General features: G+C 43.2%; 1 protein-coding gene across 1 annotated transcript in view; it reads left to right on the plus strand.

The window, feature by feature from the left end:
• Positions 1-820: 820 nt before the first annotated feature.
• The window catches only part of LOC311121782 (zinc finger E-box-binding homeobox 1-like), a gene marked incomplete at both ends in the record, with an annotated part of 43873 nt that continues 20735 nt past the window's right edge, over positions 821-23958 (plus strand). Inside the window, one exon of the mRNA XM_084196232.1 lies at positions 821-881. Within this exon, the coding sequence (XP_084052358.1) occupies positions 821-881 (61 nt within the window). The remainder of the gene's footprint in view (positions 882-23958) is intronic.

Genomic DNA, 23958 nt, shown 5'->3' on the forward strand with positions numbered 1-23958 from the left:
ATCCAGGGGTGAATGGGGGCAGGGAGGGCGGGGGCACGACAGGGCACTTAAGTGCAGGTGCGATGCCTATAACATTCAGGCCACAAAGCATCAGGGGGGCTATGCATTCCCTTCGAATACCTACAGTGACCATATAAACATGTTTGCATTTGGTAATGCCGATTTGTTGTGTGGTGTTTGGGATAGTTTGCAATGTCAAACTTCTCCGTTTGGCCATATGTACATACAGCAGCCTAGCGCTCAACATTAACAATTATTTAACAAATAAATTACAAAGAATAGGTTGTTGGCATATTAGCCTATATATTTTTTATTTTGTGCAACAATTTGCTAAAATAATATTGGACAATATAATGTTTACAAAGAAAAACACAAGACTGTTAAGAACCGATACGAAAACATATCATCTCCTCTTTACGCACGCGGCTTGCTGCGTCTTTGTGCAAGTCGTGCTCTATTTGTGGCTGGAACTCGATAGAATTGAGAGAGGATAACTTATAATTTACTGTCTACAACTTTAAACCATAACTTTTAAATGGCATTCTTAGATGCCACCATGAATGTGCCGGTGGAGAGAATCCACTCACTATATCCCTCACGCGGTTATTAGCACCTTGAAAAACTCACGGACAGGATGGACCAACCTTCTCCAATGACATCACTCATTTCTCTCCTCGCGCTCAGCTCATCGACATGAGGTTACAGAAGGGTTATAGTCACCCGCTGTGGACGCAGACAATGTTTCACGCCATTCATTCTCAATTCTCACGCACCGACACACCAAAGAGAGCTTCTTCGGGCAAAGTGAGCCTTTAGCGACATGATGGCAGAGGAGAGCAGGGGCAAACGAAGGAAACAAGCGAACCCGAGAAGGAATCAAGGTATGGAATATGACTTGTTCAGCGCATTATGTAGTTGAAGTTGTAGAACACAGTGTTATTACGTCCTTATGATGTCGTTCACATATCATGATGTAGCGGATCTTTCATTATTGAGACGGTATTGGAGAGTATTGAATAGTAAAGGACTCGGGTTGGTTTCTCTAAGGTTTCATTTAAAAACGTTGGAAACATTGAGACTGAAAATAGCAGCACATTCTAGAGAAGTATGAACATGTGGTTTCGATGTCACTGATATTATCATTATGCATTTTGCCTAGAGAGAGAGAGATTCGCAGAACAGTGAAACATGCACAATTTGACGAGTAGACAAGGGCCATTCAAGAAATAACCCTAAAATTCAAAAAGTGTGCGGCAACATGAAACTCTGTGCATGCAGTGTGAAACTGCACATCTTTAGGCTACTGATGGACCCCGATGTTTCCAAGTGTTGATATTAGAATTAATTATAATAAGACGGTCTTATATTTAAGTAAAGTGCCCTGTTTGAAAATGAGCACATATTTTCAACTATAGCCTAGTTTTATTTGTTTGTAATTGCCATAGGGTTTTGCTCCCACGTTTTCTGTTTGTTTGTTTGTTTTTCCGTGACTGTAGTAGGCCTATATCCAAGTATTTGTTTTAAAACACTTATAAAGTATATTGTAAAGAAGAAAGGGCTATATAGACATGAACAACAGCATTTGAAATGCAACATGTCACAAGCAAAATTTCCTCCAAGACAACAACGCATACCAGGCTTACATTTTGTTTACAGTGATCACTGCGCGCATAATAATAACTCGTTTTGAACATAAAAAGCTTTGTAATGGTTATATCACCCAAACAGAAATAACGTTTATTCTAGACACGACAAAAGGCACCAAGAGCAAAGGGACTGAGTTGGACGGGGTAGATATAAAAACAAATAAAACGATTATTTACAAAAATCCTAAAGAGGCCTACTATTGTCATACATTGATAAAAAATTAAATAAACAAACGTATACCTGCATCATTTATATTTAGCAAATTATTAAGAAGATTAGCATTCAAATGAGTTAAAAAATAGAACAGATAAATAGCCTACTTTTGACTTTCCTTTAACAAATAAAAACGCATTGTATTATAAAACACAAATCGTTTTTTTTTATGCCCGAGTATTGCAAGTTAATATATTCATCTATTTGATTAACTGTATTTTCAAACACACAAAAATAAGAACTTGAACTTAAAATTAAGACAATTGATTTGTCAATGCCATATCCAAGTCCTTCATCATTTCCCCACACTTACAATATTGTAGCCTACAATTAAAACACGCATATTATAACAATCTTTTTGTAATGTATGTAGGTTATTACTGAGGTAGCTCAGTCTTTTCATATGTAAATACTGAATAGCTTCCCATCAAACTGATTATGTCAATCATTTAACAGTGAGAAGTGGAGCTGAAGCCAGAGAGTGCTACAGTGAGTCAAATAGGGTCACACACACACACACACACACACACACACACACACACACACACACACACACACACACACACACACACACACACACACACACACACACACACACACACACACACACACACATACACACACACACACACACACACACACACACAATTTTGAATGGTACTGTAATTGTACCCCACAGAAAACAATACCATACCTTATCTTTGGAGCTCCAAAAACCTTTTGACCACTAGTGGTGCATGGCACAGTAGCATAGCCAGAAACGTGTTGGTGGGTGGGCCTTCAGAAATGTGCAAAAGTGCAATTCTACACATTTTGCCATGGGGCAAAGAGAAAAATTTGCTGTTTTATAGATAATTTCATGCTATTCTACACATTTTGCCATGAGGCTGAGAGAAGAATTTGCTGTTTTGAAGCTAATTTCCTGCAATTCTACACATTTTGCCATGAGGCTGAGAGAAACATTTGCAGTTTTATAGCTAATCTCATGCTATTCTACACATTTTGCCATGAGGCTGAGAGAAAATGTAGCATTTTGAAAGCTAATTAAAGCTAAAATATACTGTAGGTGTGTTGACTGTGATAAAGGCACTGGATTATGAGCTGTCTTGTTAGCTAAATGAACAGAATAAGTACACAGTGGGATGGTGCATATAGCCATAGAAGCACAGTGACATATGCCTCATTGCAGTCATATTCATGACTTATTGGGGTTGTGGCTTTCAGTTACTTATTTTCGGCCACCCATCCCATGAGAGTGAATGTCATTCCAGTTCATCTGAATGTCATTCAAGTGCACTGCTTGCTATGAATTGTATCTGATGGTGTTAGCATGTTTAGGTCAAAAGACAAATAATGTCCCGTTTGGAACACTGACAAGTAGAGAGCATAAAACAATGCTTGGCATGCCTACACGGCTTTGCTTCTGGCTTATTAATATATTTTGAGGCGTGCCTTTAAGAGGTTATATTTGTTGCACCCATGAGTGAGAATGCTGTACCAATTGAACTCCTATGTGGTTATAGTACCCCATTAATTTAAAACGTTTATATGGGACAGATTGAAGTGGCCGCAAGTCTTAAACCTTAAATGGTTGAGCATTTTGCCATGTCCTTTTGTTCTGTTTTGCCCTGTAGTCGCTGCAAGTTTGGAAGCCTTTGTTAAGGCCTCTACTGTGAAATGCAAACCCCTCCTCATCCATTAATTCAGTAAATGGTATGGTATTGTGCTTTGTGTCATTACACAGTACTTGCTTTGATACCGTATTTATATTACAGTAGGTGTACTTCATTTTATTTGCAACCGAACTGTCGCAACTGAGATCAAGGAGATATTCCTAGCATGAAACAGAAAATAAGTTAATTTTGTGACTCAATTCAATGCGATTCAATACGACTCAGAGGCCTATAATGCCTGGGATAGGTGTTTTGTTCATTCACACAACAAGACAAGGCTAAATGGCTCTGACACATGCAGCCTCATGTTTGCTGACGTTTCCTCTTGTGTTGGTACAGGACTTAATGCAAATGTACAACAGATGGAAGTTAGAGAGGTAAATACATGAAAACAGTCCTAAATATTGAAATGTTCCTAAGATTTTCTAACAATGTATATGCAAGTTGATTAATAGAAAAATATTGGTGGCAAGAGATGGTGAAGGGACATTTTGAATTGCCGTGTAAAGAATGGTTAGGCTATGGGAGTATTTATTCTTGCAGTGTCTCCCTTTTTTCTTTTGTAGCTCTCATTCTCTGAGGCGCGTGGGCTTGTGTGTGCGTGTGTGCATGCGTGTCTGTGTGTGCGGAAGCCGTTGGAGGGAATGTTTGTGTGAGAAGTGGGGCCCCAGATAAAACCAAATTAATTTGGCAACACTAACTCAACGGACAGAGATTAAAGTGTCTGTCCAAAAAAAGAGAAGATATGGCATCTTTTCTTCTGTCTCCAAGATGCTTATTGATTACAGTCGCTGTCTTCCAAATATAACTGTCCATGTCCACAGATATCAACCAAAGTGGGGAGATTATTGCTGTCTATTGTCTCCAGATTGCAGGAGATCATGTTATAGGGTAGTTATATGACAATAAAGGGAAACAAGTCGATTGAAAATGGTGTACAATTTCAAAAGATGTGCCTTCCCTAGTTTGATATGAGAATGATTGTAAGCATGGTGATGCAGGTACGCCTTTGCACTCAATGTGTGACATTGTTAAAACTTCCTATGAATACCTTCTTCATAATGCATTATAAGCACATGTATAATGCCTTATGAACTGTGTGTGATGCATTATAATGCATGGCATGGCTTTAACAACTGCCTAAATAAATAACTACATTCATGAAGTATACACATATTATATCCCACAGCACTGTCTCTGAGTAGTTGGACTGATAGAAGAGTGCACATTGTGCTAAGGTGCAGCAAGAGTCATAACCCTTTGACCTCTCTACCTTACTTCTTGAGCTTGGATTCATTTACAACTATACTGTACTGTTGAGCTGATAGTTGATTTCACTTTTTCCTTACAGTTCTCTCTCTCTCTTTCCCTCACTCACTCGTTTTCAGTTTCTTCTTTTTTCAAATGCCAATTTATTTAAACTCTTTCCACTTTTTCTTCTTTCTCCTTCATTGATTTCCAAACCCCAGTCTTTGTGTGCAGCTGGGGCCCAGCTGTGTGTGTCTGCCTGAGTGTGTGTGTGTGCATGTGCACACACGTATGTGTGTGTGGTGTGTGTGTGCCCATATGTGTCTTTCTCTGGCACAGAATTGTCACAGGAGGCATGAGTACAGGAGAGAGAATCGAAGGGAGAGAGAGAGAGAGAGAGACAGAGAGTCGAAAGGAGTGAAAAAGACAAAGCGAGAAAAGAGAGAGAGAGCATGAGGGAGATGCTGTGGTATTGTATGAGCAGCAGAGTGAGTGGTCTGTACGTAGATATAGCTGCACTGTAACAAAAAACTTTAATTTATATGGTAATTTTAGGTAAATATCAACAGTAAAAAACTCTGAAACGTTTAACTGCAGCACACTGTAAATTATGGTGCATTGTGGGAAAATTACTGTATTTCAAATGGTACTCTAATTCCACCCCACAGAATACAGTGCCGTACCGTATCTTTGGAGCGCCAAAAACCTTTTCACCACTAGTGGGTGCATGGTATTGTTGTTTCTGACTCATTAACATATTTTGAGGCGTGCCATGTAAGAGGCTATATTTGTTGCACCTGTAAGTGAGAATGCTGTACCAATTTAACTCCTATGTGGTTATAGTGCCCAATCAATTTAAAATGTACAGTGGGGGAAAAAAGTATTTAGTCAGCCACCAATTGTGCAAGTTCTCCCACTTAAAAAGATGAGAGAGGCCTGTAATTGTCATCATAGGTACACGTCAACTATGACAGACAAAATGAGAAAAAAAAATCCAGAAAATCACATTGTAGGATTTTTTATGAATTTATTTGCAAATTATGGTGGAAAATAAGTATTTGGTCAATAACAAAAGTTTCTCAATACTTTGTTATATACCCTTTGTTGGCAATGACACAGGTCAAACGTTTTCTGTAAGTCTTCACAAGGTTTTCACACACTGTTGCTGGTATTTTGGCCCATTCCTCCATGCAGATCTCCTCTAGAGCAGTGATGTTTTGGGGCTGTCGCTGGGCAACACGGACTTTCAACTCCCTCCAAAGATTTTCTATGGGGTTGAGATCTGGAGACTGGCTAGGCCACTCCAGGACCTTGAAATGCTTCTTACAAAGCCACTCCTTCATTGCCCGGGCAGTGTGTTTGGGATCATTGTCATGCTGAAAGACCCAGCCACGTTTCATCTTCAATGCCCTTGCTGATGGAAGGAGGTTTTCACTCAAAATCTCACGATACATGGCCCCATTCATTCTTTCCTTTACACGGATCAGTCGTCCTGGTCCCTTTGCAGAAAAACAGCCCCAAAGCATGATGTTTCCACCCCCATGCTTCACAGTAGGTATGGTGTTCTTTGGATGCAACTCAGCATTCTTTGTCCTCCAAACACGACAAGTTGAGTTTTTACCAAAAAGTTATATTTTGGTTTCATCTGACCATATGACATTCTCCCAATCCTCTTCTGGATCATCCAAATGCACTCTAGCAAACTTCAGACGGGCCTGGACATGTACTGGCTTAAGCAGGGGGACACGTCTGGAACTGCAGGATTTGAGTCCCTGGCAGCGTAGTGTGTTACTGATGGTAGGCTTTGTTACTTTGGTCCCAGCTCTCTGCAGGTCATTCACTAGGTCCCCCCGTGTGGTTCTGGGATTTTTGCTCACCGTTCTTGTGATAATTTTGACCCCACGGGGTGAGATCTTGCGTGGAGCCCCAAATCGAGGGAGATTATCAGTGGTCTTGTATGTCTTCCATTTCCTAATAATTGCTCCCACAGTTGATTTCTTCAAACCAAGCTGCTTACCTATTGCAGATTCAGTCTTCCCAGCCTGGTGCAGGTCTACAATTTTGTTTCTGGTGTCCTTTGACAGCTCTTTGGTCTTGGCCATAGTGGAGTTTGGAGTGTGACTGTTTGAGGTTATGGACAGGTGTCTTTTATACTGATAACAAGTTCAAACAGGTGCCATTAATACAGGTAACGAGTGGAGGACAGAGGAGCCTCTTAAAGAAGAAGTTACAGGTCTGTGAGAGCCAGAAATCTTGCTTGTTTGTAGGTGACCAAATACTTATTTTCCACCATAATTTGCAAATAAATTCATAAAAAATCCTACAATGTGATTTTCTGGATTTCTTTTTCTCAATTTGTCTGTCATAGTTGACGTGTACCTATGATGACAATTACAGGCCTCTCTCATCTTTTTAAGTGGGAGAACTTGCACAATTGGTGGCTGACTAAATACTTGTTTCCCCCACTGTATAGGGGACAGATTAGAGTTGCAGCAAGTCTTAAACCTTAAATGGTTGAGCATTTTGCCATGTCTTGGTCTGTTTTGCCCTGTAGTCGCTGCCACAAGCTAAACACCTTCTTTGCCCGCTTTGAGGATAGCACAGTGCCACCGACACAACCCGCTCCCAAGGACTGTGGGCTCTCGTTCTCCGTGGCCGACGTGAGTAAGACATTTAAGCGTGTTAACCCTCGCAAGGCTGCTGGCCCAGACAGCATCCCTAGCTGCGTCCTCAGAGCATGTGCAGACCAGCTGGCTGGAGTGTTTACTGACATATTCAATCTCTCCCTATCCCAGTCTGCTGTCCCCACTTGGTTCAAGAGGTCCACCATTGTTCCTGTACCCAAGAAAGCAAAGGTAACTGAACTAAATGACTATTGCCCTGTAGCACTCACTTCTGTCATCATGAAGTGCTTTGAGAGGCTAGTTAATGATCATATCACCTCCACCTTACCTGACACCCTAGACCCACTTAAATTTGCATACCGCCCCAATAGATCCACAGACGATGCAATCGCCATCGCATTGCACACTGCCCTATCCCATCTGGACAAGAGGAATAACTATGTAAGAATGCTGTTCATTGACTATAGCTCAGCCTTCAACTCCATTGTACCCTCCAAGCTCATCGGCCTTGGGTTTGAACCCTACCCTACGCAACTGGGTCATGGACTTCCTGACGGGCCGCCCCCAGGTGGTGAAGGTGGGAAACTGATCCTCAACACAGGGGCCCCACAAGCCCCCTCCTGTACTTCCTGTTCAGCCATGACTGGTGGCCATGCACGCCTCCAACTCAATCATCAAGTTAGCAGACGACACAACAATAGTAAGCCTGATTACCAACAATGACGAGACAGCCTACAGGGCGGAGGTGAGGGCCCTGGCGAAGTGGTGCCAGGAAAATAACCTCTGCCTCAACGTCAACAAAACGAAGGACCTGATCGTGGACTTCAGGAGACAGCAGAGGGAGCACGCCCCTATCCACATCAACGGGACCGCAGTGGAGAAGGTGAAAAGCTTCAAGTTACTCTGCGTACACATCAATGATAATCTGAAATGGTCCCCCCCAACCAGACAGTGTGGTGAAGAAGGCGCAGCAGCGCCTCTTCAACCTCAGGAGGCTGAAGAAATTTGTCTTGGCCCCTAAGATCCTCACAAACTTTTACAGATGCACAATTGAGATCATCCTGTCGGGCTGTATCACCGCCTGGTACGGCAACTGCACCGAATGCAAACGCAGGGCTCTCCAGAGGATGGTGCGGTCTGCCCAACGCATCACCGGGGGCACACTGCCTGCCCTCCAGGACACCAACAGCACCCGATGTCACAGGAAGGCCAAAAGGATCATCAAAGACATCATTCACCCAAGCCACTGCCTGTTCACCCTGCTATCATCCAGAAAGCGAGGTCAGTACAGGTCCATCAAAGCTTGGTGACAGTTTTTTGGGGTGCTGTAGGTGATGGATGGAGTGAAGGAGAAAAGGAGGGATGGAGGTGGTTGGGTAGGAACAGAGCAGAACAGGATAGAACTGGGGACCAACTCAAGCAGTATTTATTTTCTTTCTTTTTTTGTGGCAGAGACCAGTAGATCTCACAGATAACATAGCTTGGGAGGTGTGTGTACTGTCATAGGCAATATTCACACCTTCAAGTCTTCAACTGTATTTCCTGTGGTCTCTCACGCTGCATTAGATGTAGCTATTTTCATTCAGTATGAAGATTAAAAATCCACATATGATATTGATACATTTACACACATTAGACAATTGCTATAACTACAATGACACAACTTTGCCAAAATGTCCCATTTGAGGTTGCTATTTTGGATGCTCCATCCTGCCATCCGCCCCATGCCGGTGAAAAATAATCTGCATTAACTTTGCAGACTGTGTTTCATGTACATGTGTTTAGCAGAGAGAGGCTTTTCAAACAGCCAGTTAGCCAGCCAACCCTATGCTGCAATTTATAGATATGTGTTGTGTAATCACACCTCAAATTAAACGTGGAAACCCTACTTCAGCTGTCATGTGTTACAAGACCCAGATGGGTGGCAGAGAGAGGGAGAGGGAGAGAGAGATACATAGAGAAAGAAAGACAGAGAGAGAGAGACACAGCTGTTAACATAACATTTGAAATGCCTTTATCTTTTTCAAACCTTTGTGATTGAAGTGTTTACTGTTGATTTCAAAATCTTTTTTTTGTTGTTTTTTTGTTTTGTTTCTTCTTATTTTTGTTTATTGTTTATTTCACTTGCTTTGGCAATGTAAACGTATTTCCCATGTCATTAAAGCCCCTTTGAATTGAAATTGAATTGAGAGACAGAGAGCACGACAGAGACAGAGAGAGACACAGATACACAGACAGAGGGAGAGAGAGAGAGAGACAGACAGAGAGCTAGAGAGAGAGAGAGACAAATAGAGAGACAACGAGAGAGAGAACTAGAGAAAGAGAGACAAAGAGAGAGCGCGAGAGCGAGAGAAACAGACAGAGAGAGAAAGAAGGGGGGAGAGAGAGGGGGGGGGAGGAGAGAGGTGTCTAACCCAACTTCACCCAACTGCCTTGTTTACTAAGCTGATATCAGTGTTGACTAGCAAGGGAACTAGACATTGAACTAGAGGTTGGATGGGCAGGTTGTGGGTAGGAGCTTGCTCTGATCTAGACTGTATCAACAGAGAGAGCAACAGGCGGGCGTTTGCTCAGGACGTTTGTCTTGATCACCTCAACAGTGCTGTAAACTTTACACCTGCTAGGAATGGACATGGAAGTACAGGGCCAGATTAATGCAGGGGCTTACAGGGGGTGAAGCCCCTGGGCCAGGCCCGTAGGGGCCCCAAGAGGCAAAAATGAGTGTAGACAGCCTGTTGCTGCCTGCTGCCGCTCTGCTAATCATCTGATGGGGGGAGGAGAGGAGGTAGGGGGCCCATGTGGGTAACTGAGGGACAGGGCCGGCCTAGCCTTTTGGGACCCTAAGCAATATTTGGTTGCTAGACAATCATTTTCATGTCTTGCCATAGATTTTCAAGCAGATTAAGTCAAAACTGTAACTCGGCCACTCAGGAACATTCACTGTCTTCTTGGTAAGCACCCCCAGTGTAGATTTAGCCTTGTGTTTTAGGTTATTGTCTCCCAGTGTCTGGTGGAAATCAGACTGATTTCGGTTTTCCTCTAGGACTTTGCCTGTGCTTAGCTCCTTCCATTTCTTTTTTATCCTGAAAAACTCCCCAGTTCTTAACAATTACAAGCATACACATAACATGATGCAGCCACCACTATGCTTGAACATATGGAGAGTGGTACTCAGTAATGTGTTGCATTGGATTTGCCCCAAACATAACACTTTGTATTCAGGACAAAAATGAATTGCTTTGCCACATTTTGTGCAGTGTTACTTTACTGCCTTGTTGCAAACAGGATGCATGCTTTGGAATATTTTTTATTCTGTACAGGCTTCCTTCTTTTCACTCTGTCAATTAGGTTAGTATTGTGGAGTAACCACAATGTTGTTGATCCAACATCTTCAGTTTTCTCCTATCACAGCCATTCAACTCTGTAACTGTTTTAAAGTCACCATTGGCCTCATGGTGAAATCCCTGAGCGGTTTCCTTCCTCTACGGCAACTGAGTTAGGAAGGATGCCTATATCTTTGTAGTGACTGGGTGTATTGATGCACCATCCAAAGTGTAATTAATAACTTCACCATGCTCAAAGGGATATTCAATGTCTGCTTTTATTTACCCATCTACCAATAGGTGCCCTTCCTTGCGAGGCATTGGAAAACCTCCCTGGTCTTTATGGTTGAATTTGTATTTGAAATTCACTGCTTGACTGAGGGACCTTACAGATAATTGTATGTGTGGGGTCCACAGATGAGGTAGTTATTCAAAAATCATGTTAAAACTATTATTACACACAGAGTCCATGGAACTTATGTAACTTGTTAAGCACATTTTTATGTTTACTCCTGAACTTATTTAAGCTTGCCATAACAACAGTGTTGAATACTTATTGACTCAAGACTTTCCATTTAGTATTAATTTGTAAAAATGTTGAAAAACATAATTCCACTGTGACATTATGGAGTATTGTGTGTAGGCCAGTGACACTTTTTTTGGGGAAAAGTAAAGGAGTGTGAATACTTTCTGAAGGCACTGAATCTGAGTGAGAGTGACTAACTAAATGAATGGGGGCCCCATGGAAGTCAGGGCTCCTAGGCATGTGCCCTGCGTGGCCGGTCGGTATTCGGCCATGATTACTACAAGTGTAGATAGCTGGCTAGACTAATTTACCAATCTTAGCTGACATGGCTAATTGAGTGACTGTCAATAACTGACATAACAAGAGAAAAACTGCTGATGCACAGCTTCATTTAGAAATTGCACCTTTATACTATTCTAACCGTCAACAGTAGGTTGTGACCCTGACTGAGTTCTCTCTCTCCCTCAATCCTTCCATGTCATTTTTATGTCTATCGCTTGTTCTCTCTCTTCTCCCTCTTTAGCTATTTATCATCACATTTTTCTCATTATCACTCTCACTTCCACGTGCGTATACAAACACACCCGTTTCTGAGGTTTTGCTTCAGTGCAGTTCAGGTGAACGCAGAGCTGATAGGGAGAGAGCATGGCATTGGCGTTGGCGGAGTGTTGACTGTTGGGTGTACTTTACTCCCACCTCTCAGTACCTGTGATCAACAGGTACCACCTTGATATACTCTGTACACTAGCTGCCCTGTAGACCAGCTGCTCTGCCGTGCCCTCACTCCCACCTACAGGGAGAGAACACATTCCATCAGCTGCCCTTCACCTGTGGTATTACTGATAAAGGAAGACTGTGTGCGCAACAAATGGCACTCTATTCAATATATAGTGCATTACTTTTGGCCAGAGCCATGGTCAAAACTCTTGCACTTTATAGTGAATAGGGCGCAGTTGGAGATACTACCTAGCAGCTGGGCGTACCTGATCAACACATTTATATTTATTTAGCGCAAATTGCCAGTTTCTAATGGAGTAGGTAGAAGTTGCTGTTCCCAACCACAATGTCACACATTTCTTTATACAGTGAATATAAACTTCAACTCCTGTGCTACGCTGTTACAATTTGCTTGGTTCTAACTAAGTAGGTAGAAGTTGCTGCTCATAATCACTGATACAGAGTCAGATAATCTGGATAGGAATCATTTGATCCTAGATCTGTGGTTAAGGATACGTTTTAACCGGAGGAGTTCTAACTGCTAATCAATAGCAGAGACCAATAAACAGTAATGTTGTGAAAGGAGTGAACTGCAGAAGGAGGTGTTTTTTTCAGCTTTCTACAGAATTAAGATGAGACATTTTGATTAGAGAATCCTTGCTAATGATCAGTGTAGTTCAGGTATGATAAGGGGGGACAGGATCCTTGAGGCCGGAAGCTGTGTGTGAGAAAGGAAGTGTTAAAGGTGCTACACATAGGATTTTGTAAATAAAAATTGCAATCTAATTTCTGAAAATGTCCATAATATATCTACAGTAATAGTGGAATGATAGTATTTCACAGTATTACTTACACGCCAGTATTGTGATTGGCTGTGAGATTCGCCTGTTGATTTCTCCCGCCGGGCCGACTTCTGTAGTCAAAATGGGAAAGCTGTTGCTAAAATTCTACACTGTTTGATCAATTTCAGTTAATGTGAGAAAACAGGCACTGAATAGTGTAGGGAATCGTTGTACCATCTAAATCGCTGTGAAATATATTTTCAGTAACAAAAAATATTGTTTTTACAGCTGTTTGAAGCTGGTGGACCAAAACTGAAAGTAAAAGGCTCAAGCGTGAGTCTTCGCCATGTTAATGGGAAATGGGATGCGGGGGAGGTGGGATATTTGTTTTGAATGCAGGCTAGTGCTATTGCAATTTGCCTAGCTTCCACATAGGGGAGAAATTCTGAGAAATTCTATGTGTAGCAACTTTAACCGGGACCGGGTCGCCACCCCCTGGGCCCAGTGCACCTTGCCAAGCTGCGCCCCCGAAAAATGACTATGCTTATTCGGGAGCAACGGGTTGAGTTTTGCCATCCCTTTATTAGCGACAATGCTCAATGAGCGACCCCAAAGCCTGTCTCAGAAAACAAACATGGTCGTCATCCGAACATGAGTCCTGTGTAACACCGAAGGAGAATGAGATATCAGCCAGCTCTATATCACCATGCTGGGAGTATAGCTCCATATGATCCGACCACGAGCCCAGATCCACCACAGTATCCTGCAACTCAGACTCAACAAAGGTACAGGCACACAGGGGAGGAAAGTCAACTTCAGTCCCACCAAGCCTTCTAAGGAAGGCTACATGCCTCTCGAGTGAGCTTGGACGCAGCCGGCGAAAGTGGTGGCACTAGCTGGTTCGATCCAGAGAAGCCTGAGCATGCCCCCAGATCAGACATACAAAACAACACTTGTGAGTATCATTCAAAGACATTGTGAAATCACATGACTGTAGGCAAGGTCCTGAACTTAACAGCCTGCTAGTCATCTTACTTACAACAAGTTAGCGAGGCTAAACAGTCAGAAGAATAACTAACAAATTGGTAGGGAACTTCACAAAACGAGTTTACCCTCTGTAAAGGTAGACTCAGTGAAATGACGTAGATGCAGAAAGTACACAGCATAGTGTGTCAATTTCCACAACAACTAAGAGCGTTGAAGCGTGAAGCTCAACTTCTCTGCTCTTTTGGTGTTTGGTGCCCTGGCTACCACGCGCAGATACTGTTTGTGACTGTGTGAGAGCGAAGTCTTGCATCTCGTTCATGATCTGCGGTGCTGCTCGTAGCAACCTCATTTAGCTGAGTCTACCTTTAAGTGGGACAGTTAAGATGGAGTAAAGCCTGAGAAGCCTTTGCGTTTCAATGTTATTTTTAAAAGAAATGTGTGAATCGTTCTGCTCAGCTCGAGGTGAAGAGCGGAAGAATTGAAGGAATGAATCTCGGGTTTATCAGCTGTGGAAGGCTTCAGGCGAGGCACAGTGTTCATTGGCATTGTCAGGCGTGATTCTAATGTTTTTCAGTAGAGGGCGCTAGCAAGCAAAATCCCCATAGATGTGTCGTACCGAGTTCACTGACTGAAAGGGAACCTCCGGTTATCACGGCGAAATAATAGGATTATCTGACATGTTAGGAATTTAATTGCTTACGTAAAACAGTTATCTTTATTGAGTTTTATTGAGAAATCACACGAATTCGAGAGAGGTCACAGGGATGTTCAACGTAAGCGAAATGTAGAGTTGCAGTATAGCTAACATGAATCTGAAACCACAAATGACTTTTTTTCATGCACTCGTCATGGTACCTAGTAGCAGGATTTTCCGTCAGAGATAGAGAGAACAAATATTGAAACCTATAATGAATTATCTTCAGGCTGTTGTCACGGTGGTCATGGTGTGGTTGGTCATACACACTCTCACACAAGCACACACACACATTGGAGGGGAAGGCTTCTGACACGTATTGGACGTGTATCTGAGGATGGTTGCATCATCACAGTATGTGTGTGTGGATGATATCAGAGCTCTGACTGTGCCTGGTCCCAGGCCCTGGACCTGGATCTGAAAACCACCCAGCCGGCACCAATGTGGGCAGTGGCACGAACTCAGCCTTCTTCTTCTTCTTCTTCTTCTTCTTCTTCTTCTTCTTCTTCTTCTTCTTCTTCTTCTTCTTCTTCTTCTTCTCTAGCATTCCTTCTCCTCCTCCTTCCTTCTCTCTACCCCTTTCCTCTCACTCCCCTTCCCTCCTTCTCTCTCTTTCCACCCTGGTTGAATCCCCCTCAGCCCGTGCTGTCGCCACCCTGGCTCCCCCTCGGAGCTACTCCGTCACACTCTCTCTCTCCTTTTTCTCTCTCTCCCTGCCCCATGGTTGGGTCTCCCCACACTCTACCTCCCCTCCACCCCCCTGCTCCCCAGCCCCGTGCTGTCGCCACCCTGCCCCCCCCCCCCATGTCTCCCACCTGCCTCCCTCCTCCCTCCTCCCTCACCCTGCCTCCCGTCTGTTCCACTGACGCCACACGCTGCTGCCATCCCTCTGCTAACCACTTCAAACACCACAGTGCAGCCATCAAAGCCCCATGGCCAGGCACACAACTTCTGCTTCGACTTAACACAGCTCTAATCCCAGTCACAGGGCTTGTGATATACTTCAAAGATACTCTTAAACTCCCAGTTTGCTTTTTAAACCGAACCCTTTTTTCTGGTTGAATTTGAGTTTTTATTCCATTGATAAAAAAAAGTATATATATATCCCTTGCCACACACACACACGTGCATGGACACGAGCACACACACACACTCTCTCTCTCTTTTCGTTCTTTTTTTTTGGATCTGGGTCAGTGTCAGTAATGACATGCACATACTCTCTGGTGTGGTGGTTCTGCACTTTTCACACAGTTTAATTAGTCAACATTTTTTTTAGGCATTGGCTCCGTTTCACACGCACATCACCACACACATACAAATACACACACATGAACACACTGTCGCTAGTGCACACACACACACACACACACACACACACACACACACACACCCACAAACATACACACACACAGACACACGCCAGGTTGTTTGGGAGGTAAAAAGTCCTTTCTGTAGTTTTATTAGACATCAACTCAAAATTCTAGAGAGCACTTCAACTCTTCAGCGGCTCACTGAACTGAAGTTTTCTCACAGAGCAGAGAGCACATGACTCAGTTCACACTGTATTCTATCATAGTGTGTGTGTGTGATCATACCTACAACATGCCTGCATGTATGTGTGTGGTCATATCTATAGCAAGGCCCTATGTATTGGTGTTAAATGAAGTACAATATCAGCCAGATAGTCCATGGCTCAATTCATCTTGTGGCGATTCCTTGCATCCTATCTCTTTTCCTCCTTCAACCGTATTGAATGAGAAGGTCCATGGTGCCGCCCCTCAGAAATGTATCCTCCAATGAGATGGAGGAGAGGAGAGAGGATGCATCTAGGAAATAATAATTGTGAAACATCTCTTCATATATTCACCTGGGTGGCATCACTAAGATAAAATATAGACAGAGGCTGAGTTGTGTCATGACTGTGGAAGATGGTATATTGAAACAATGTAATACCGGTATGTACCAGAGGGTGGTGCCCAGTCTGTGTGTAAAAGGAGGGAAAGGGTGGAAGAGTCATGGGGCGCGTTTGAGTGGTAAGGGGAAAGCAACCGGCTGTAGAGGAGTGAAGTCGGGGGAGGTGCATCTGCGACAGCCAAAAGTCGGACACTGATGTGGTTTTCCAACAGCAAGGCTCAGTGCAACATGGCATTGTTGCCGTTGTATATAAAAGTTGTTCTTTATAATGTTGGAATAAACTGTATCTCCAAACCCAATATCAAACACTCATAAACTGAAAATATCGATCAATTGGTGAGAGAGAAAGCCTCAAATATCCCAATTTGAGCATATCCACTGTATACATAAATTGCGGCAAAGTTGGTTCCTGTTTCAGTCACTTCTTTGGTCACGTTCACTTGATTCAAACAAAAACACCCTAATGACTGGTTGACAAAAGAGCCTCCCACAATGCAGATGTTGGCTGCAGGATGAAGCTGGTGAAGAGCAACTGCAGAAACTTGCAGTTGACTTGCAGTCGACCTTTGATCACATGATTTCTGTAAAGTTCATGCAGTCACATATAGGCGCAAGTCGGACAATTTTTTCCCCCATAATGCAACACACTTTGAAAGGCGGTGACCAACAATGTCCAGTGTTTCCTTTTCTCCTTGCAGATGTGCTGAGTCACCCAAGAGTACCATGCAGCAAAGAACAACTCAGAGAAACAACCTTTATAGATCTTTACTTGATGTTTAAATCTGCTCCTTCTGTTGTATAGATTTAGTTTTGGTCGACTAAGCAAAGTCTTTGTTGATTTGAATGCAACATTGTATTCCTTTGTGTTTATTCCTTTGTGTCTGTATTTGCATTGCTGTGAAAACACATTCCTAATCTCATAAAGATGTTTTAGATCATAAAGATGTTGCAGAGAGACAAAAGTTGTGTCCAAAATGGGCAGTGGTTCCCAAACTTTTTATAGTCCCGTACCCCTTCAAACATTCAACCTCCAGCTGCGTACCCCCTCTAGCACCAGTGTCAGCACACTCTCAAATGTTGTTTTTTGCCATCATTGTAAGCCTGCCACACACACACTATACGATACATGTATTAAACAAAAGAATGAGTGTGAGATTCTGTCGCAACCCGGCTCGTGGGAAGTGACAAAGAGCTCTTATAGGACCAGGGCACAATTAATAATATAATAATAATATTTAGCCATCTTACATATAAAACCTTATTTGTTCATCAAAACATTTATTTAACTAGGCAAGTCAGTTAAGAACAAATGGGACTCCCAATCACGGCCGGTTGTGATACAGCCTGGAATCGAACCAGGGAGTCTGTAGTGCTGCCTCAAGCACTGAGATACAGTGCCTTAGACCACTGCGCCACTCGGGAGCCCACAGGTTAATGAGAAGGATGCACATAACTCTGCAATGTTGGGTTGTATTGGAGAGAGTCTCAGGCCTAAATCATTTCCCACACACAGTCTGTGTGAATCCACTCTCACATAGGTATGTGGTTGCAAAGGGCATCAGTGTCTTAACAGCGCGATTTGCTAAGGCAGGATACTCTGAGCGCAGCCCTATCCAGAACTCTGGCAGTGGCTTCTGATTAAATTCAATTTTCACAGAACCGCTTGTTGCAATTTCGATGAGGCTCTCTTGTTCAGATATCGGTAAGTGGAATGGAGGCAGGGCATGAAAGGGGTAACGAATCCAGTTGTTTGTGTTGTCCGTTTCGGGAAAGTACCTGCGTAATTGCTCACCCAGCTCACTCAGGTGCTATATCACATTTGACATTGTCCGTGAGCTTAAGTTCATTTGCACAAAAAAAAATGGAAAGACAGAGAAGAGCTCCAACTTATTCATCATAGCCTCAATTTTGTCCCGCACATTGAATATAGTTGCGGAGAGTCCCTGTAATCCTAGATTCAGATCATTCAGGCGAGAAAAAACATCACCCAGATAGGCCAGTCGTGTGAGAAACCCGTCATCATGCAAGCAGTCAGACAAGTGGGAATTATGGTCAGTAAAGAAAACTTTAAGCTCGTCTCTCAATAAAAAAAAAATGTGTCAATACTTTGCCCCTTGATAACCAGCACACTTCTGTATGTTGTAAAAGCATTACATGGTCGCTGCCCATATCATGGCTTAATGCAGAAAATACACAAGAGTTCTGGGGCCTTGCTTTAACGAAGTTAACCATTTTCACTGTAATGTTCTAAACGTATTTCCAGCTGTCAGGCATTGCCTTGGCAGCAAGAGCCTCTCGGTGGATGCTGCAGTGTACCCAAGTGGCGTCAGGAGCAACTGCTTGCACGCGCGTTACCACTCCACTATGTCTCCCTGTCAGTACAGATACCAACACATCTTGACCACCAAAGTCCATTTGATGTCACAAAGCTGTCCAGTACTTTAAAAATATCATCTCCTGATGTCCTGGTTTCCAGTGGTTTGCAGAAGAGGATGTCTTCCTTAACTGACCCCCCATAAATGTAACGGACATATACCAGGAGCCGTGCCAGGCCGCCACGTCTGTTGACTAATCCAGCTGTAACGCATATAATTCACTCGCTTGTATGCAAAGCAGTAATTGTTTCAAAACATCTCCTGCCATGTCACTGATGCGTCGTGAAACAGTGTTTGATGAAGGCATTGTCTGTAGTTTTTTGGGCCGTTTCCCCCAGCATTGTCCCAGCCATATCCGTGGCAGCAAGAAGAATTAAGCCCTCCACAATAGTATGGGGCTTGCCTGTCCTAGCCACTCGGTAGCTCACCATATAAGACGCTTCTAGCCCCTTCTTATTAATGGTATCTGTTGCTTTTATACATGTCTTACTACTCGAAAATTGTCTTAATTCTCGCTAAAAAATCTCCTGTGGCTTATTTTTCAAATTGGCATGTTTCATTTCTAAATGTCTGTGCAAGAGTGAAGGTTTCATCGAGTTGTGAGATAGTACTTTAGCACATATAACACACTGTGGCTGAGGCAAGGCACTACTCCCAATATCAGTGAACCCCAAATCAATGTAGTTCTCATCATACAGTGAGGGAAAAAAGTATTTGATCCCCTGCTGATTTTGTACGTTTGCCCACTGACAAAGAAATGATCAGTCTATAATTTTAATGGTAGGTTTATTTGAACAGTGAGAGACAGAATAACAAGAAACAAATCCAGAAAAACGCATGTCAAAAATGTTATAAATTGATTTGCATTTTAATGAGGGAAATAAGTGTTTGACCCCTCTCAATCAGAAAGATTTCTGGCTCCCAGGTGTCTTTTATACAGTTAAAATGAGATTAGGAGCACACTCTTAAAGGGAGTGCTCCTAATCTCAGCTTGTTACCTGTATAAAAGACACCTGTCCACAGAAGCAATCAATCAGATTCCAAACTCTCCACCATGGCCAAGACCAAAGAGCTCTCCAAGGATGTCAGGGACAAGATTGTAGACCTACACAAGGATGGAATGGGCTACAAGACCATCGCCAAGCAGCTTGGTGAGAAGGTGACAACAGTTGGTGCGATTATTCGCAAATGGAAGAAACAAAAGAACTGTCAATCTCCCTCGGCCTGGGGCTCCATGCAAGATCTCACCTAGTGGAGTTGCAATGATCATGAGAACGGTGAAGAATCAGCCCAGAACTACACGGGAGGATCTTGTCAATGATCTCAAGGCAGCTGGGACCATAGTCACCAAGAAAACAATTGGTAACACACTACGCCGTGAAGGACTGAAATCCTGCAGCGCCCGCAAGGTTCTCCTGCACATATACAGGGCCGTCTGAAGTTTGCCAATGAACATCTGAATGATTCAGAGGAGAACTGGGTGAAAGTGTTGTGGTCAGATGAGACCAAAATGGAGCTCTTTGGCATCAACTCAACTCGCCATGTTTGGAGGAGGAGGAATGCTGCCTATGACCCCAAGAACACCATCCCCACCGTCAAACATGGAGGTGGAAACATTATGCTTTGGGGGTGTTTTTCTGCTAAGGCGACAGGACAACTTCACCGCATCAAAGGGACAATGGACAGGGCCATGTACCGTCAAATCTTGGGTGAAAACCTCCTTTCCTCAGCCAGGGCATTGGAAATGGGTCATGGATGGGTATTCCAGAATGACAATGACCCAAAACACACGGCCAAGGCAACAAAGGAGTGGCTCAAGAAGAAGCACATTAAGGCCCTGGAGTGGCCTAGCCAGTCTCCAGACCTTAATCCCATAGAAAATCTGTGGAGGGAGCTGAAGGTTCGAGTTGCCAAACGTCAGGCTCGAAACCTTAATGACTTGGAGAAGATCTGCAAAGAGGAGTGGGACAAAATCCCTCCTGAGATGTGTGCAAACCTGGTGGCCAACTACAAGAAACATCTGACCTCTGTGATTGCCAACAAGAGTTTTGCCACCAAGTACTAAGTCATGTTTTGCAGAGGGGTCAAATACTTATTTCCCTCATTAAAATGCAAATCAATTTATAACATTTTTGACATGCGTTTTTCTGGATTTTTTTGTTGCTATTCTGTCTCTCACTGTTCAAATAAACCTACCGTTAAAATTATAGACTGATCATGTCTTTGTCAGTGGGCAAACGTACAAAATCAGCAGGGGATCAAATACTTTTTTCCCTCAATGTATTTGCGCCTCTTCGATGGTCCAACGTCCCTGTCTGTTGTTCGGTGCTTTCCCGGGTAAGGGGGCAGTACCTCTTCGGCTACATCAGATTCACAACTGTCAGTGTCCATGCTAGCTGGGCTAGCAACAAATGTAGAATTACTGATGCTAGCATTGGATGTGCTGGTGGAAGCAGAACCACTTGTGTCGTCGACAGGTGCAGGTGTAGTACTGCTGGTAGTAGCAGTACTACCAGTAGAGATGGTATGTGTCTCTATGGACGCGGGCCGTACTTTTTTAAACCATTTATCCATTTTCGAGCAAACGGAGTGAGCAGCAGCTACATTTGGCTACATACAGACCGTTAGTGGAATTCCTGCGAGAGAGTAACGGTTAATGTGATTGGATGTTCATTATTTGACTAGGCTCCCTGTATTTGACATTGTGTTGTTATTTTGCTGAACACTAGATGGTTTAATTTAATTTTTTGGCAGTGAAACGAGGTTACTCAGGCGAGAAGAAAACATCACCCAGATATATAGCCCCGTTGGAAAATCAAAATGCACTGTTTGAAAATTTGAATCACATTTTTATATGGCGTACCCCCGATGGCATTGCGTACCCCAGTTTGGGAAGACTGAATAGGGAGCCATTTGGGATGCACTCAAAGTGTTGTGGATACCAGGCATACCAGTCAGACCTCAGCCCCCTGATCTCGCAGAGCGTAATAGAAAAGAAGTTGCAACTCAACTAGAAACTAAACCCCTAACGATCCCACATTATATAGCTGTTAAACTCAAAGAGGAGTTTTATTTAGGACTACCCTGTTAAAACTTCAAACCTTTTGTCTTCCCCAATGAGAATGTTTTAATATTCTAGACGCAGAACCACCATTGTGTGGTTTTGTTCAGATGTACAAAATAAAGAGCCCACATCAGAAAGAACTTGAAGATGCAGTGAAGCATTTTCATGTGCTGAAAAAAAGGGAAAACAAATTTTTGGGGAAAGTAAGGTATTTATAGAGTGGTGTGAGAGACTTTGAGATGACAGAGCAGTTAATGAACTGAACTGGAGTTGGGTTTTTGATTCATATGCGGTGTTGTGTGTGTGTGTGTGTGTGTGTGTGTGGTGAGTGTGTGGGACTGGTCCCTCCATGTGTCCTTGCATTCCTACCCAACCCAACATCCCACTGCTCTACACGGAATAGAACACAGCTCAGGCAAGGCACAGCCGCACAGGGATAGAACAGGAGACCTCAAAATAATGTACACATAGTATAACCAACTCCACTCACCGACATTTGAGGGGCGACAGGTACCCTAGCGGTTAAGAGTGTTGGGCCAGTAACCAAAAGGGCGCTGGTTTGAATCCCTGAGCCGGCAAGGTGGAAAAATCTGCCGTTCTTCCCTTGAGCAAGGCAGTTAACCCCCAACAACAACTGCTCCCCGGATGATGTGGGTGTCGATTAAGGCAGTCCCCCGCACCTCTCTGATTCAGAGCAGTTGGGTTAAATGCGGAAGACGCATTTCGGTCGAATGCATTCAGTGGTGCAACTGACTAAGTATCCCTTTTCCCATTACACACACAGACACATGCATGCACACACACACACACATATGTGTGAACATATACACGAGTGCATGCACACAAGCACACACACACACACAAACACACACACACACACACACACACACACACATATAGGCTAATCTCTCACACCATCTCTCTCACTTTCTCCAAATTTAGAAGATTAGGGGAAATGGTGAGAAAAGAATAGTGTGGTTTCTTGGTTTGCTGTCTAGATGATTTCTGCTAATTGTTGTTTTTGTGCGTTGCCATAAGTTCAGGTGTTGCACTGGAACATCTTCATGTGAAGTCCTTGTCAAGGTGAAAAAAGGGTTCAGTTTAAAAAGCGAACTGGGAGTTTAAGCCAAAACTCTACACTTTATCTCTTCCCCCTTTCCTATTCTTCTCATTATGTGCTCAGCCTATCTCCCCCCGCTTCACAACACAGTGAGTGAAATGAGTCAAAATGAGACTGAACAACAGTACAGGTACATCCGTTGTTAACCCTTTCTGTGGTTTGGACTGTTGCTGTGCATTTTCTTCATGAGACCCCGATCCCCTATCACTGATGTAGCTAGATAGATACAGTAGATTGGTGCTCTGCACTTTCTAATCCACTAGACCTCCTGCTCACAGTCATGTTGCATTGCCTGAAGAAGATCTGGTTGAAATGTGTTCCATGCTGTCGATGCAAACAGACATCTTCTCTTTCCATTTGTAGGCTATGCATGTGGACTTTTTGACTTTTTGTTGTTGTATATACTTTCCAGTGATACATGAGTAGGCTAACTTACTTAACTGTAATCAATATGATTTTTAAGAGCGAGTTTTCTTCACACTGTTTTGTTTTAACTTGACATCCATACAATTCTCATTGCAATAGTCGTACATGCAGCCGCTAACAAAAACGAATCCTTACGACCTTCCCTTGCCTGCATACGCCCAGAGGACAGACGATTTTTACCCGCTACGCACTTCAGCGCTCGGCGGTCCCGTTATGTGGACTTGTTAGTGCTACCACTTCGCGGCTGAGCCATTGTTGCTCCTAGACGTTTTCACTTCACAATAACAGCACTTACAGTTGACCGCGGCAGCTCTAGCAGGGCAGAAATTTGATGAACTGACTTGTTGGAAAGGTGGCATCCTATGACAGTGCCACGTTGAAAGTCACTGAGCTCTTCAGTAAGGCCATTCTACTGCCTATGTTTATCTATGGAGATTGCATGGTTGTGTGCTCGATTTTATACAGATACTTTTGTATATATACTGTAGTTTCAGCAGAGAGGAAGAGGCGAAGATGGCTCACTCTCGCCAAAATCTGACCAGAATAAGCCCAATGCGTTTCTATGGGCATATTATGCAGACCTAAGCTTGTCACCTGCCTTCCCGCCGTTGGGACAAAGACTCCT

Source organism: Coregonus lavaretus, assembly GCF_964263955.1.
Source record: "Coregonus lavaretus genome assembly, contig: HAP1_SCAFFOLD_3854, whole genome shotgun sequence".
Lineage (NCBI taxonomy): Eukaryota > Metazoa > Chordata > Actinopteri > Salmoniformes > Salmonidae > Coregonus > Coregonus lavaretus.